The following is a 17,312-nucleotide window of genomic DNA, read 5'->3' as shown; positions in this document are numbered from 1 at the left end:
CTGGCAGTTCTGCTAATAACCAATAAACACCTGTGTGCTGATGGGAATTCACCATGACTGGAGAGGCCACATCCCAGCTTATTGTGCTGGGATGTATTATCGTCAGCCTTGGCTGCTGAATTAAACATGGGAGAGGTCAGATTTAGCTCATTTTTTCCCCCCTTCAATCAGCCCACCTCATTACCTGTTCTCTTATACAGGCTGCAGCTGTCTGACTGCAGTGATTCGAGGTGATTTTTCTCCCACCGCCCTCAAAGCAGCGGGGATTAGGAGGCATCTTTGAGTGCCGGGGCTGCTGATTGCTTGCTCTGCGACGTCTTCGCTTATACTTCACCCCTTCCTTATCCGACCATGTTTTGATGTCAGAGCAGTGGGGATTTGACTTGTAAGCTGCGACTGGCTGCCTCTCTGGACATTTGAAAGTCTTAACAGCCGTAGTTGTGCAGCCCGTCACATCTTCGTGGGAGGCACTTCAGTGTTTTTTTCACGATTTGGCCAGAGCTACATGTTGCTGATTAACCGCTCCTATTTTGAATATTGGACAGGCTTGCTTTGTGTGCACTTGTTCGTCCAGATCTGCAGCTGATTCAGAGAATGCAAATGTGGCAGCCATCAACCGCATTATCATCATATGTGACAGACAAATCTGTCAGCGAAGCACAGATCAATAAAACAATTAGTCCAAAGTCCATTTTAGCAGCTGCCTCACAGTAACCTCTGTGATCTGCCCAACAAGTGAAGTGGTGCTTGACTTCAAAGGTACAGCTCTTTAAAAAGAAAGGATTTCAAGAATTCAGAGTGCCTCCAGCATGATGGTAAAATCAAGAAGTAGAGATTAAAAAAAAAAAACAAAAAACAAAAAAAAAAACATCCTCTGCACCTCTATTTTTCCCTCCTCTCCTCTGCTGCTGCAGTGCAATTACTTCAGGCCTCTGGAGCGGCCACCCTTGATATTTAGCATCACTTCCAGCCACCTCTGCCACCTCAACCTGCAGCAGTGTTGCACTTATCATGAAAGCCAGCCATTATTGGATCCATTGTGCAGGGGCTGCTGCTTTATGCCAAAGCAGCAACAGCGACAAATCTGGGAGGAGGAGGAGGAGGAGGAGGAGGAGGAGGAGGAGAGGAAGGAATAAAACTAAGGCAGAGCAGAGGGATGTAGTGAGGAAGAGGTAAACAAAACTCAATATACACAGGAGACAAATCAAACAAAAAATTATTACAGAAAACCGACAGGAGTAGCTATGAATGTTCGCCATCATTGGTGTTTACGATCCAGTGCACATTTTATCTCTGTCCAGTGCCTTCCCTATCTCATCTGTTCCTCCACAGTCCCTGTACTCACCCCAGCCACCAGAGGAAAATGTTACATTACATTTGTAAATTCCATATGCATCATATAAACATTTCTATGATGTAGTGTATGAGCTGCGGCTTTTAGCCAGCAAACGTAGGCATTTCTTAGTGGCATGCTGTTGTTTTACCACTGTGGATAGTGCAAAAAGCTTTTGTCTTTTACTGAGATGCCACTGCATTTCTGTCTGGGATAATACCATGAAAACTGAGACACAGCTGCGATTCCAGGCAGGACATTGTTACGAAAAGCAGTTGGTTTTTTACAGAGACATTACCACATATCATGCCCGGATAGTGCCACAAAAAGCGGTTGTTTTTTACTGAGACATCAACAGCTTCTTCGGCCGTGATTGTGCCAAAGCCCACCATGATCTTTTCCTAACCACAACCAAGTGTTGGTGAAGATTTTCAGTCATCCAGGCCCTGGCAATCATAAGTGTTGTGTCGTAGGCAACTGGACTGGCTTGAGTTTCTTGAAGACGTTTCCCCTCTCATCCAAGAGGCCTCTTCAGTTCCTCTTCTCAGTTCTGAGAAGAGGCTTTTTTCAGTTCTGAACTGAGAAAGCCTCTTGGATGAGAGGGGAAATGTCTTCAAGAAACTCAAGCAAGTCCAGTTGCCCACGAAAAAGCACTTATTATAACCAAGTGGTTTTTGTGCCTAAACCTAACCACACGTTAATTACAGTGATGCTAAAACATAAAGGAATGTAAAGTTTTAACGTATCTGCTATGCAATAACATACAAATTAAACCTATCTGTTGGTTGCAGAAAGGTACACTGCCAACATTTTTTGTGGCAATTGGGTTGCTGTACTGTGGTCCTAATTACCTGTATCAACCCTTCACATTTTATCTACTGGATTTCATTCACACCAAGCATTATATCATAGGCACCAAGGCCACCTGAATTTATAATTTTTCTTCTAAAGTAAATGTTGGTTGTTTTTTTTTTCTTTTTAACACCAGAAAGAACATTTAAAGACAGGCAGCATAGGCAGAGCTGGAATCAGATTTAGTTTGGCTCCCACTAACTTGGCAGGACAACAGTGATCCTAAAACTACATCAATAAATGCTCTAATTGTGAGTGGATGTGACATTTCTTAATGTGAACAGGGTCACTTCAAAACCCGGTGGTTCAGTCCAGAAAAATAGTCATCTCTGCTCTTTCTCCGTCCCTCCTGGGATCTTTCTGCTTCTCTGTCACCTCTGTAACTGCAATGGAAGTGCACAGACCCTGTAAAATCTCAGTCTGTCAATGCACTGTGCTCTCCTCACCTTTAAAGGCATGGCTGGAGTGCAGAAGAGTGGGAGACATAGGAGGGGATGGTAGCTGCTGTTGAGGGAAAGTGCCAGACCTGAGGGGCTATAAATCAAGCTGTGGCTGGAATTAAATCAGTCAGGGGGGAACACAGTTGTGGACGAGCCCGGTGGGAGGGCGGAAACTCACAGGCTGCTGTATCTAAGCTGGTGGAGTGATTACTTAAGGCAGTGAATTAGCAGTGATGGTGATTGCATGGCTGTGATTAGTTCAGGTTTCAGTTGAATGGCATCACTCTGTGCTACAGGTGTTAGGCGTGCCTCATTTTCAGAAAGGGAATCGAAAAATGAGTGGAACGCCTGTAGCATCCTGCACCTGCAATCAAAAAAAGTGCATACTTTACTTTTGTTTTCATCAATCTGGTTGCAGTCTGTAATCTCTCATACTGTTCTATCTATCTTTCTAAATGTGCATTATGAATGGTGTATTATGACGGCAGGAAATTGTGGGGGTTGTGGTCTGCTCAGGGATGCAAGCTGTTTTAGGGAGGAATACGTAAACAGGAACTAGCCAGGGCTAACGCTGTTAGAAAAAAAAGCCTGCAGGGGTAATGAAGAGGCTGGCTGGGCGAATGTGAAACTCATAGCATGCACACACAACATTAAACTAGTTTACAATGACTGTTGTATAAAACCAGCGTATAGCTCAGTGAGCACAACTCTGACAGGCAGGAGGAAATGAAGCAGATAAACACTGCAAAAAAAAACCAAATTAGTCTCCAGATGCACACTGTGTGCCCTAGTCTGCAAACCACACACATTTCTTAGAAAACCTGAATTGTGAAAAAGGATTCACTTGGTGTCTGAGCCCGACCAGTGGCTGTTTTTAGGCAGATGTTTTCCTGCAGTGTTTCTACATGTTGGGCCTTTGGTGCCTCTTGGCAATGGAACTGAAGTTTGCTGTTAAAGAAAGAGTTCAACATGTTGGGAAATATGTTAGAGAGAATCAAAACCACTCTTGTATGTGCTACAGCCAATAGCCGGTTATCTTAGCCTAGCATAAAAGCTGTATGTATGTATAAATATGGATGTATTTGGAAAACTAGTATATGTGGCCCTGTTCAAAATGGTTCAACTGCAGTGTATAAAATTACTTGAATGATCCAGGGATGATCAGCACTGTTCCCGCACTGTGTGGTCCATAGAGCAGGTGCGCTAGGGACTTATGGCGGCTGAATGGGACCGAGTGCAGCTTACTTTCGCTGACTGAATACCTAACTTCTGGTTTTGCGCTCTGCTAACTTGAAATGGGATAAACTGTTTTAATCCAGTGGCTCTTTAAAACTTATGAAAGCAATACCAATAGTGAAATGAGTCATTTCTCGAGGGTTGTGGTGCTCAAAAAATGTATCCACTGATTTACAGACCTCTCATTCACAATGTAAGTCTATGGGAAAGAGTCTTTTCGGCTGCAGGGCATCACATGACGCACCCCAGAAACTGTAGCACCACAGTTCGGCCAAACAAAGAGTTGCTTCAAAGTCTGGTGCACTTCCTGGAGGCCTTAGTTTGCCAGTTAGGCCTAACCAGTGGGTACTCCAGGAAGTTACTGGTCCCAAGCCAAAAACTGCTGTCAACAAATGTTAGATGTTGTCTAGTGAAATTAAGAGGTGCTCGGAGGCATTTTATATTACCTTCGAGAAAGCCAAGCTAGGTGTTTTCCCTTGTCTTATGCTATGCTAAGCTAAGCTAACTGGCTGCTGGTTCTAGCTACATATTTGCCATGTAGACATGAGAGTGTTATTATACCTAATGTCTCATTTTCTGTTACCTATATGGAAACAGCTAGCCTAGCTCTGGTCAAAGGTAAGAAAATCTGCTAAGTTAAACTAATTGAAGCTAACTGGCTGTCAGCCCTAGCTTCAAATTTACTGTACAGCTATGAGAGTGGCTATCCTCTCATCTAACTCTCGACAAGAAAGCAAAGAAGTGTATTTCCTAAACTGTTGAACTATTATAAAAATTTGCTGAAGTAGAAATTGTCCAGTAGGCCTAATGCTTACAATTTCCTATTTTTTTCATGATATCTGGTGAATGCTTGCTTCTTGCAGTATACAAATGTTTTAGATTATGTACTATTACATGGAATTTGTTTGCCCGAGATCTAACACTATATCAACAGGAAGTGAGATTCCTGACATCAGCACTGCAGAAAATGAATGCTGACAATGGCATGCTCTGATATTATCAGACAGTTGGCAGGAACTGTGAGAAACAAGCTCTAATACTGTTGCAAAAGATGACATATCAAGTTTGCTCTTTTACACAATACACCCTGTGGCCTCAGCTTTTACTCATCACAGAGCGAGCTTGAGAAGGAAGTTATGTGTGTGTTAGGAAGATAACTGACAGTGAGGAAATCCTCTACTGTGGCAAAAAATTGAGAAAATACTTTTTTTTAAGAGTAATGAGAACTCATATCACTGTGAAAAAAACAACTGCATATGAGACTGTTTTATAAAAAAAGTGTGGACATGCACATATACTTGCCACATTTCGCACACACACACACCAACACACCCTTCCGGTATTTGTTATGAAGCAAACTTTCACATCTGGTAAAAAGACAGAAGTTTGAGCAGGAAGCCTCAAAACAAAGCAGTAAAAACAATGTGACACAATGATCCAGTGTTGTGTTTGGGAGGTGCAGGAGGCCGATATTATCACGGCACATATGAGATCCGAAGCAATGCCCTCTCTGTCTCACACATGGCACTTTACATTTGAAGTCAGAAAGTTGAGATGTGAGATACGAGAGTGTGCCAGATGTGGAACAGGATGCATGACTTTGTTTTGCTTTTGGAGGACGTAATAAAACATTACACTCTAGCAGCTGCTATGTCCCAGCAACACATTGTGAAATGTGCATTTTTTTATTCTTCTGTTATTTCAAGATTATGAAAAAGCACTGCTTACCTCCTTCACATATACAGAATTAGTTTTGCTTTTGGGGCAGATTTTCTTCCCCTTGTGTTTTCTATCATTACTATCCCGCCCTATTTGATATTTTTCCCTCTTCAGCCAACAATCTCTTTCCATGTTTGACTGGGCTGAAGCAAGGTCGAGTGCACTCTCTTCCTGCCTCCTAGTCCCTCTCTTTATCTCCCATTCCTCCTCTCCACCCTCTACCTCCCCCCCTCCATCCCTAAGGAGCAACTGTAGCTGCTAATCTCAGTTTGCAGCCGGTGCGCCCCCACCGATGTGGCATTCTGCGTGTCCAGGGAAAAGGAAATGTTTCCCTTCCTGCTCTCAGTACCCTGCAGTCTGTAAATAGAGCCTGTCACCAGCCGCTCTGTAGGCCCCTCCGGAGAACTATATCTGTCCCATCGTGCAACACCCTTGCTACAACTTCCTGAAACAAACTAGGGGGTGTTGGGCAACAGATAAAGGTGGTGTGTGTATGACATGAAAAAGTGTTGTTTGTATGTGTTTTTGCAGTGTTGTAACTCCATCCACGTGGCCTCACAAGGACAAAGAGATGAAATAAAGCTCCAATTTACATTATTGTCCCTCCGTTGGAAACAGGGCTCAAAGTTACAGTCAATAAATAACCATATTAATCTGAGACACTAGTTTTTTTTTAATATAGTAGAATTTCTAGTTGTGGCACCACTATACTCACAGATACAGTGATAGTAAGATCTATGTGAAATGGAAAAAGGAGTAACAGCAGCACGAATGAGACATTTAAGAGCAAAACCTCTGATGTTACAAGAAGCAAAGAGGTGCGTTGGGCGTGTGGTCTTTATTTTTAGAAAAACAAGTACCAGCAAAACCACTGATGTGAGAAACCACTAACCAAATCAGTAACACAGTTTTGTATTTATACACATATTTTTCAGACATGGATATGTTCCATGACATGCAAAATGTTATGTAGCTACAGTAAGCAAAATCCCATGTACTATATTTAAATGGATACACAGCAAAAATCACAGTTTTTATCCATTATAGGTTACTTTATTACATGATGTGTAAAACCAAACAATCTGTAACGTTTTTTTAATATGATGAATAATTAGAATATAAAGGATGAATACAGTGTAATTCATTTACATTTACATTTACAAACAAAAATCACTAGGACTTTTAACTATGGATGTATCACTGGTTGTTGCAACAAACTTTGCATCCTGAAGATGAACATATTTCCATCAATAAAATTTGAGTTAAATTATGAAGGGTTGTCAGAAGAGGACAAATGGAAGGAAATAAGCCTAGGCACTTCACTACAAACCAGGTGTGCTCATATTACATCAGAGGATGTCACAATGAACTGTATGATCAAGCTATTAACTCATGGGAATCACACATGCCCCCAAAGTGTCTGTCAGCAGAATCTTATAATACTCGTACAGTAAATGGAAACATACAGATAAATGTACCTGATACAAAGTAGCTGGGCTGTACTAATGTGTAGACCTACACAAAGTAACAAGCTAGTGTGCAGAAATGTTGCTCGACAACAGTCCAGTGCCAGTCCAGTTGCAGAACTATTTGTGTTGGCGAAGACGAATGATAAATAAACAATCATATCATAATCTGTTGTAGCTGTTAACTGTCGGAACTGTGGTAGAGCAGCTGTGATTATCTTCGACTGAATCACAGGCGTGCAGATATTGAGTGCAGCAGCACAGCCTCGACTGTGATATTGCTCAAATAACAAGGCTCTATAAGGCTGTGCTTAGGCCCAGTGGTACTTTAAGCTAAATGCTATTGTCTGCTAACATGCTCACAGTGAGAATGCTATCATGCTGGTGTTTAGCAGCTAATATTTGTATCATACTCACCATTTTTATTTTAGTGTGTATTTTGTAGGTTTGGGGCTATAAACTGAAGTATTGGACTAATTTTTTTGACCTGATGATGGCTCCAGGGGTGCCTATAGATTTTTTTTTCAGAGGGGTGGCCAGATGGGGCCACTAAAAAACTTAGGATGGCACACCACAACCAAAAGCCAAAACTGGATTTCAGGAATTTGATTATGCTGTCAAAGTATATAGGTGAGTTGAAAACTATGTCAGTATTTAAGGTAAGGAATTACATACTTATACTTTGGTTTCTTATTTTACATTTCATAACAGTAATTATCTGATGTGCATAGACTAATACCAATACAGTTAACACTGAGTTCTGCATCAATCCAATCAATAAAAAGATAAATACAAAACTTTAAATTATAGAAGTACATTGATTGTAAGCAAAAACAAAAACTATTGGGAACAAGCCTTCTCAAGTTTAAAAACACCACACAGTGGACCTCCGTTATTTTATATTGTTTTTGTGAGGGAAGGGCTTGTGGTGGGGCCAGTGGTTGTATCAAGGTGACCATGGTCCCCACCTGGCCACCCTTTGGCTGTGCCACTGAGTGGCTCTCAATTAAAGTACAGTACATCCTAATGACGAAAGTTAGTCCATCACTTGGTTGACGTGATGGAGTGACCAGCCAACATTGCCATTCTGAGAGCACTGCTGCTAGTGTGGCTTAGAGATAGAACCTTTTAACATGTTGGTGCGCAGCACAATGAACAGACTGTGTGTGATTTTTAGTGTCTGTCTGATAGCTAATCAGAGTGCATAAATGCATCCTCATCTTTTAGCTTGTGACCATTATCCATGAAAACATCAATCAAACTTGTTTCACCCAAATGCCAGTGGGGAGGGAATAAAACTTAATCAATGGCTGTATGGAGACTGTGCATTAGCTTGGGGTATTTACTAGCATGGACATGAGCCCATTATGAGAACATCAATAGCAGGATGGATATCATTATCTGTGTGTCTGTCAGTGTCTAAGCATCAATCAGTGCTAGTGTCAATTTTAAGACATGAAAAGGTGCTTAAGATTTATACAGCCAGTTTCCCTCTAATGTGTGGTTTTTGTTTGAAGGTGTACTTAGCTTAGTCTGATGGAATCTAGGCAGGAAAATAATTTACTCCATTGGTTAGAAAGTATATTCTCACTTCCCACAAATAGCCTATTTAAAAACTGTAGATCAACTGCATTAAATTCTAAGGGTTTGAATTTGTTGCTTTAAGTGTCTTGCTTTGCAAATAGTGCTAGCGTTTGTAGTATGTTGAATATGGTTTCCACTGTTTTTTGACTAAATCTGAAAAGGTGCGCTATGCTCAGCCAATTTTTTCTCTATTTTCTGATGTTTCATATACAAAACAATTAATTTAGAAATGACCCCCCAGAATGTGAAAGACAATGAAAGTATTACTTGCAGTTCTAAATTTACTAAAATAAAAATTGAACAGATAAAATAATATGAGTGAGTAAGTGACTGTTATTTGCAGCCCTACATTTAACTGCCCAGTGTAGACAAGCTCTGGTCAGTGTAATACTATTTCTATCATATTAAGGTATCCTTAACAGTCTGTATGATATCTTAAGAAAATGCACATACAGCGGTTCAAATGACATCTAATGAATTAGCGCCCAACAAATTGAAGTCACGTTATGTATGTAATGTAAAGTTAAATTAGGTTTAAAAAGAAACAGGGTTAGGTCTCCTCACATTAGGTACTTAATGTAAAGTTATGTAGGTTACATTTAGGCAAGTAAAGTAATTTCGCATCATAATGTACTAAACGTAAAGTTACATAGCTTATGTTAAGGAAAAGAAACATGGTTTGGTTTCGCATCATAATGTAGTAAATGTAAATTTACATAGGTTATGTTTAGGAAAAGAAACATGGTTGGGTCTTGTCATGTTACATAACATAGAGTTGCATAGGGTAGGTTTATGCAGGTTAAAGGGAAAGTTCCGTTTTTTACAACCTGGACCTTATTTCTGGCATTAAATACGGTTGTTTACTCACCCAGATAAGTTTGGTGTCATTTGGAGTCCTTCGGAAGATATTTAGATCCGCGAGAGCTGCGTACATCCATATAGTAGGAATGATCGGGGCACCGACAATGAGGCTCTAAATAACACATTATCTGCCGCAAAACTCGTTCATTTCACCAATATGTTTTTATGAATCGCTAGAGTTGCTTGTCATCATCATCCGGGTCATTTATACTGACCTACTAACCTCTGCAAAAAAAAAAAAAAAAAAAAAAATCAGAGGCAATTCGTAAAAACAATCCTCTTTACCACCGAAACGTTCACCTTTCTGTTTCTCACTTCTTGTCACTGAGCACTATGTAATAATAAATTCATGTTTTGCATAAGAAGTGCCTCTGCTTTTTGTGCAGTGTGCGGGCCGTTCTACACGAGCGATGAGAAGAAACTAAAGTAATGTAAATTCTCATAGTTATTTACTTATCAAGCAAACAAATTCAAGGAAAATAAACAATTTATGCATGTGTGTAGGCTACTTACTCAATCGAAAGTTGCCTGTTCAGTCCTGCAGGCTTTGGCTGGGTCTTCCAGTTTACTTTCGGGACACGAAAAAAAACAGCCCGGTTGATCATAGAAGTGAAATCCTCTGTAGTTGTGAGACAGTCATTTCTGGAGACATCCAGACGTGTATCTCCTGGCCTCAAATCCCACTCGGAGCAACAAAGGCATTCTTCCTCTGTTGGCATAGATGCCAACATTGTCCACAAGAACACCACCAGTTAGCATCTATTCTTGGACGTGCAGTGGTTTGTTGCTCTCTGGCCAGCTGTTCCTCTCTCTGCCTCCGCATCCTCCTTTCAAAGAGCTCCTCATCCATATACTCTGGCTCGAAATGGTATGGGACGTCCATCATATTCAAAGTCGTTGTCCACAACCTCAAAATCTGACAAATATTCAGCCATGTTTCAAAAAACTAACAGTAGCAAATTCCAGTTGTAAACAAAGCCGTGCTGTGGGTGTGCGGCGGCGCGCGCACCTGGATGACATCATCCAGGTCAGAGGTTAGTAGGTCAGTATAAATGACCCGGATGATGATGACAAGCAACTCTAGCGATTCATAAAAACATATTGGTGAAATGAACGAGTTTCGCGGTAGATAATCTCATTGTCGGTGCCCCGATCACTCCCACTATATGGATGTACGCGGCTCTCGCGGATCTAAATATCTTCCGAAGGACTCCAAATGACATCAAACTTATCTGGGTGAGTAAACAACCGTATTTAATGCCAGAAATAAGGTCCAGGTTGTAAAAAACAGAACTTTCCCTTTAAGGTATGCAGGTTAGGTTTAGAAAAGAAACATGTTACATTAGGTACTTAATGTAAAGTTATGTTCTTAATGTAATGTTACATGGGTTAGATTTAGAAAGAGTGATAACATACCTAAGAAATAACTCAAAATTCGCTTGGCTTTTTACATGATCCTGAACACTGGCCTTCTGGGGGAAAGTCCTGTGTTTGTTTGACCCATCCCCCCAACCTGCATCCTTGCATGGACCTTAGCTATTTATACTACTTCCTTCTTTACTACCCTCAGAGCATTGGTCACAGCCTTTCTGATTACATGAGTTCTACATAAATACTGGTTCATGATTACAAGGGTTATACGCAGAATTGGTGCATTATTTTTTGTACGTATACATACAAACAGTAGATGAGAACAGCCTTAGCATACAGTATACACATATTGTAGTTATGCAGTAAATAATGTTCTTTTCAAGTAAAGGAAGCAGTATACAGTGGTTCTAAACCACTTTTAAGGATGTGACATTTTCAGTGCCCACTAAAGCAACAGCACACAACAGGTTCTGCATGACCAGGATTGACCAGGCACCTGTCAACTTGCCTTTATCCCCGCTGCGCCCTCAACCCACCCCTAATCTGTCTGATCGATGGCCCTGGACCGTCGTCACCAGGCAACCAAGGATGACACCAAAGCTCTGGTAGTGTGCGGTATACCTAACAATCAATCTACCTAAATCATCAATCAAACACTATCAGAAATCATGTGGGGAAAATACCTAAAGAATTGTAAGAAAGGCAGAAGAGGGGCACTTATTAAGGATAAATCAATCTCTGGATCCTCCTGAAAGCACAGAGAGAATTGTTCTATGGGTTGCGACAAAGAGCTCCTGTCAGTGGGATGATGAATGGATGGCGAGATGGTATCATCATCAACACAGGCTCAGCCTGTGCTGCAGTGCCTCACAAGACTCCAATAAAAGCAGGTTCACCCTGTGCACAGGTGACACCTTCTGCCTTTCTGTTTTTTCAGCACTGGGCCTCTTGGGATGGACAGGTCCTTGCATCTGATGAGAAAGTAGTTTAATATCTTCAGCTCTTGAGGACAGACTGTTCTGAAATGAACGCTAGAAATGCAGAAGCAAAACAGATGCCCACTTTGTCACAGAGAAATCCATTTCGGCTCAGATCTAGATGACTCTCTGATTAATAATGACTCTTGTTGTGCGGCAAGGCCACTTTCCCTCTGATTATATTCATGAGATGTGAGCAATGGTATCGGTTCATATCTTGTTGTGAGCCAGATGTCACAGGTCTGGGTATATTTTTTCTTTGAGGTTTCAGACTTACAGAACTGCTCTATGGCTCAGACGCATTTCCTGTGGTGACCTTAGCATCCTCACAGGAACTTTCATGTCTATCTTTAGCAACAGCACATCATTTTGATTTTAGTCCGGCAGTCTGTCATGTCTTTACACTTTCTCTCTCCATGATCTGACCACGTCCTTTACAAAAGCACAGATTTGAAGTTGACAATTTATCTTGTTCCTCATCATCATAGTGACTTTCACTCACTCTCACCACATGACTGATGATTTAAGCTTTAGCGTTACACTAGTTCCCTTTTTTTCCTATCTTTTCTTTCCCCTCCATTTCTGCATGTTTACATGTGTGTGGCTGAGACAGCTCGTGAAGCCTGTAATTGAGTGTGTCCGCCCACCGTGTTTGCAGCAGAGACAGCGCAATGGAAGGCTTCATTGTGTCAGGCACAATAGATACATACACATACTCATCACACCCTTCTCACACTGCCACAGAACCACAACACTGGGGAGCCATTAGTAGAAGCAGCAGCGGAGAACATAGTGGATTTTGTGGCCCAACTCCATCACTCGAGCACAACCTCAGCATTACCTTTACGCTTATAAGCAATGAACCAAACAGTCCAGTGGCTTCTTTTATCTCCTATTTTACCCCCAGATTAAGATGTAACCTATATAGAAGATTAGATTAGTGCATTTGACCTTGTTTAGATTCAATTAATGCATTCAGGATTATAGTAAACAATAGATTCCCTCAGGTTACGCTTTCTCTTAAACCATACTTCTTATCACACTTGTTTTGTGCATGTGTGTTGCGTGTAGAGGTGTACCTATATGTTGTGAAAGTGTGACTGGGCAGTAAGATGTGGTTGCCATGGTTCCCTGCTGCAAGGACCTATTCAATCACCAAGAAAAACAGCATACATTTTGTTCTTTCTTATTCCTGCAACACACGTGTGATAGAACAAAATGCCATCATGTATGTCCAGATATTTGTCAATGTGCCTTTAATACTTACCATGCTGGCATTGTGTTGTATACCACAGACTGCACTGGAGCATGTCAAGGACAGATAAAAAGGGGTTTCCTGTTGATTGTGCTTGTGGCTGTTATCAGTTCTTTCTAACAAACCACACTGTGGTCAAAGCATATTTGTATGTTATGGTGCAGCACGTTAATCATGCTTATTGCAATGTATAGATGCAAATTAGACTTCAGACATTGTGGAAGTTTGAATTTTGATAGTAATATAACATGAACTGAAACTGCCAGCCAATATTTTAGATGTTTTATTTTCTTTTTCTAAATTTGACTTTTTTCATCAGTGGTGTAAGAAGACATTGGATCCTTTGCTTGAGTAAATGTATTGGTTCTATTAAGCATCAAAAAGTGTATTTAGTTAGGACCTAACACACATATTCTTTGATCAGATAAGTCCTACTAAGTCATAATCAGAAACTGTATAAAATAATGAATTTAGCTATCACACACTGGTTTGTGAACTCTTGTTTCCAATCCTGGAGTTTGGCATTTTGGCTGTCGACATCTTGGATTTTTTCGCCATATTTGGATGAGAGGGTGGCGCTAACCCTAATGCAGGGGAAAGCAACCTCCAGCTCTGTAGCCACATGCCGCTCGTTGGCCCCTCTCCAGTGGCTTCCAGTGGCAAAAAAAAAAAAAAAAATCTTTTGTTGTGGGCCTCAAGACTTTCTTACATTTTCTATTTATACAAATGTGTAGCCTATACACTGAATCAAAAGAAAAGTTTTCACATTTCGTCAACTGTGTCTACGGACTGGCGCCTTTTCCTCTGAATGGTGCTGAACCTTATTAACGGTGGCTAGCCTTGAGTCTCCCCAGTGAGTCTAGTTATTGATTAAAAATCCAAAAATAGAAAGTTCTCAGAGAAAAATAAAGATATTAATAACTGTTGGACACATTTGTTACCAAATATTCATTAACAGCCCACTGCAGATTAGCAACCTTGTGGTAAAATATATTAATGAATGCTCATTCAGACATATTAGTAATGCTGATAGGCCAATTTAGACGTAATAGGTTGTTTTACCTTCATAATAAGGTTTAAATATGTTTTTTGTTTTTTGTTTTTTTTTAAATTTTGGTCACAAATGGCTCTTTTGATGGGAATGGTTGCTGACTCCTGTCGTAACACTAGCAGCTAGCTTGGTCATTACGGTGCATTTAGAGCTACGGTAAACTGTGATCATGCTAATCATAATTTTTGCTAAAACCGCTGTAGGCTACTGACTGGAAAACTGAATATCTGACTCCTTAAAGGGTCTTTTAGTACAACGAAACACTGAACAAGACTTTTTTAGAACGCAAGGGTTGCGTTACTCAACAAGAGTTGTTGCCATCGTAGCGTCATGTCAGCAGATAGAGCCTTTAGGTCATGCAAAGTGTCCACGCCCTTAATTATGTATAATTTTAAGCCCCCCCCCGGATAGGTTCTGTAAACATGTATATTTCTAATGTGAAGTTGAGCATTTCTATTGGGGGGTTTATGAGGACTGACTCAATTTTGGACCCAGCCTCAAGGGGCCATTAGAGGAACTGCAGGTTTTGACTTTATTTTTCGGGCCTGATGGTTGATGCTTAGTCTTAACTTATCTTACTACAAGTCAAAACTTTTCCAGTTTTATTCTGTATAGCTACTTGCGTTGTCAAAAAGGTACTGTTTTGTATATTTCTTCTCAGGTATCATATTGACAGCTGTATCTAAAAATGTCAAAAGATGCAGAGCTCTGCGTCTCACCAAGAGTAATACAAATGCAAAGCCTCTTATAAATTTAGATCATTAAAGACGTTTAAACTCTCCACTGAAAGCTGGACCAATTATTGTGCTCCCTCAAATAGAGTTACTGACAGTGCAGGTTTTGCAGATTGACACATTGAATTTGTTGAGTCAACTCAACCCATCATATCGGATGGGGGATGACATTGAAAGGCAGATAAACCCATTAAATGTACCAACCCTAAATGTATTGTAAACAATCCCTGATTATCTCACTCACTGCAGTGAGAAGCAGTATACAAAAATAACTGACCACACAACTATTCCAAACACGCAGCCACGACCACTACGAAATTAACTTCCCCTGTCTTTGCTTAACACAGCAATTACTCTATTTTGCTCTCCTTTGATCCTCTCTTTTCATCTTCTTTTGTGTTCAGTGAGAGGAAGAGAGTCAAACCAGAGAGAGAAAGAAACGAGGGGGAAAAACAGAGAGGAAAGCGACGATGGAGTCCATATTGTCGGAGCAGTCAGCCGGAGTGGACGAGCTAGTGGAAGCATGCATCCAAGCCTTTGGTTGGTCATTTGAACACATTTCTTTGAAATTGTATTCATTAATTGAGTGAGTAAAAACAAATTATTATTATTATTATTATTATTATTTTACCATAATTCTTGTACTTAATGTCATTATGTGGAATTTAGAAAAAATGTCTTCTCCATGGTGCTGGACACATTGGTGATCAGGCTATGACCCACACTCACTGACCACCAAAGATACGATAAGATCTAACTGATAGCAGGTGATGCTTGCCCTGTGATTTTATCTTCCTGATGATGAACCATATTTTGTTGTCTTCTTATAGATGAAAGGGGCACTTTGAAGGATACCTCCTTGGTTCGCATGTTTCTCATGATGCACCCTTGGTACATCCCGTCAACCGACATGGCGAAGAAGCTAGTGCTCAAGTATCCTTCACCTTTGTTTTCAGCTACCTCAGAGATGTTTTCCTTGGTGCTTGTCTACAAATATCACTTCACACGCTGCTGACAGAAAAAAGGAATCAAGGCCAGATCGTTTGTTTTTTTTTTTTTCACTGTTCTCTTAAATCTGTTAAATCTTTATGAGATATAAGAGAGAGTTTTTGCTTCAAAGTTGCACCTTGACTTTTAGATAAGATCTCAAGAGGAGAGCTGCACTGCTGAGCGCCGAACAAGAATATGCCACCTTGTCAAGTAATAAACTGTCATCTTTTTTTATTTCTTCTCATGCAAGTTCTCTCTGAACTTCAGTCTGATGATTTATTTATGAGTTTGTGAGTTAACAGTTGAATATTGACAGTAACAACACGTCATGCAGAAATTGTCTGACTTGGCGAAAATCATCACATAAAACAATCAGGGAAAGGTCTTAAACGTTAGATCGCATTATTGTGTTGATGTAAACAAGTCTCTCTCCCCCTCCAGTATTTTTCATCACCCTTCCCTCTTTTCATCTCTTTGTTCTGCCTTCCAGGTACTGGATCTCTGAGTTTCCAGCAGAGTTCAATCTGAGTCCGGAGCTGGCTGACCAGATCAAAGACTTTAAAGACCTCTTGACCACTGAGGGCAACGAGCGCCAGAGTCAGCTCATTGACCTCGACAGTGTGTGAGTGAATTGCTCGCTGAAAGCTGCATGTGTTGTTGACAGCCTGAATGAATGTCTCTGTCTGTGGGCGTTTATGTCAGCATGCCGTTTTTATTGCCTGTTCTCAGAGATTGCTGAGCTGTGCTATGCGGGGTCAGCGACTTCTCTTTTTCCCATAAAAGCCATTTCTGTGTGACCTCGACTTCCCTTTAGTGTCCCATAAGTAGAAGGCTTTGTGACTTACTGCAGCTGAGTGTTTGCAAATGAGGGAATGTCTTTCCAGGAATAAATTCTGCATTTACAGAAAAAGCTCAATAATGGTACTTTTTAGCCAAAAGACCCAAAAGGAGAAAACCTTTTGTAAAATATCCTCCAATTTTTGTGCTTCTCTCAGGCCGTCATATAAATGGAAGCGACAGGTGACTCAGCGTGTCCCATCAGTGTCCAAAAAGAGGAAAATGTCCCTGCTGTTTGACCACCTTGACTCCTGTGAACTGGCTGAACACCTGACCTACCTGGAGTACAAATCCTTCTGCAAGATCTTGGTCAGTTTGCCTGCAGTCTGTGCTGAAGTTGTGTATATCTACTGTGATCTTTACAGCTCTTAAATTCTTTCAGTTCTCAAGTAATGTCACAGGCTGCAGGCTTATATTAGTTGCTAAGCAATAGTGGGTAAAATGACTTTTATTGGTGGTAATTATATTTGTTTTCTGGAAGCATTTTGCCCTTTGAGTGTTATTTTGGGAAGCAGAGGCAGTGACTGGGTGTGTGCTGATTTAGATGCTTTTAGATAATTTATTCAAGTGTGATGGTGTTGGTGGCAAGATGGGGGCAGCGGTGGT

General features: G+C 40.7%; 1 protein-coding gene across 2 annotated transcripts in view; it reads left to right on the top strand.

Moving 5' to 3' along the window:
• LOC117272648 (RAS guanyl-releasing protein 2-like) overlaps nucleotides 1-17,312 on the top strand; it is a 53,921-nt gene that overhangs the window by 2,072 nt on the left and 34,537 nt on the right. For both annotated transcript variants that reach the window (XM_033651637.2, XM_033651635.2), the window contains exons 2-6: nucleotides 15,284-15,419; nucleotides 15,710-15,812; nucleotides 16,023-16,079; nucleotides 16,360-16,491; nucleotides 16,865-17,015. In XM_033651637.2, the coding sequence (XP_033507528.1) occupies nucleotides 15,350-15,419; nucleotides 15,710-15,812; nucleotides 16,023-16,079; nucleotides 16,360-16,491; nucleotides 16,865-17,015 (513 nt within the window). In that variant the 5' untranslated portion in view covers nucleotides 15,284-15,349. The remainder of the gene's footprint in view (nucleotides 1-15,283; nucleotides 15,420-15,709; nucleotides 15,813-16,022; nucleotides 16,080-16,359; nucleotides 16,492-16,864; nucleotides 17,016-17,312) is intronic.

This window comes from Epinephelus lanceolatus, chromosome 22, assembly GCF_041903045.1.
Source record: "Epinephelus lanceolatus isolate andai-2023 chromosome 22, ASM4190304v1, whole genome shotgun sequence".
Lineage (NCBI taxonomy): Eukaryota > Metazoa > Chordata > Actinopteri > Perciformes > Serranidae > Epinephelus > Epinephelus lanceolatus.
This window is presented reverse-complemented; position numbering and strand designations above follow the sequence as displayed.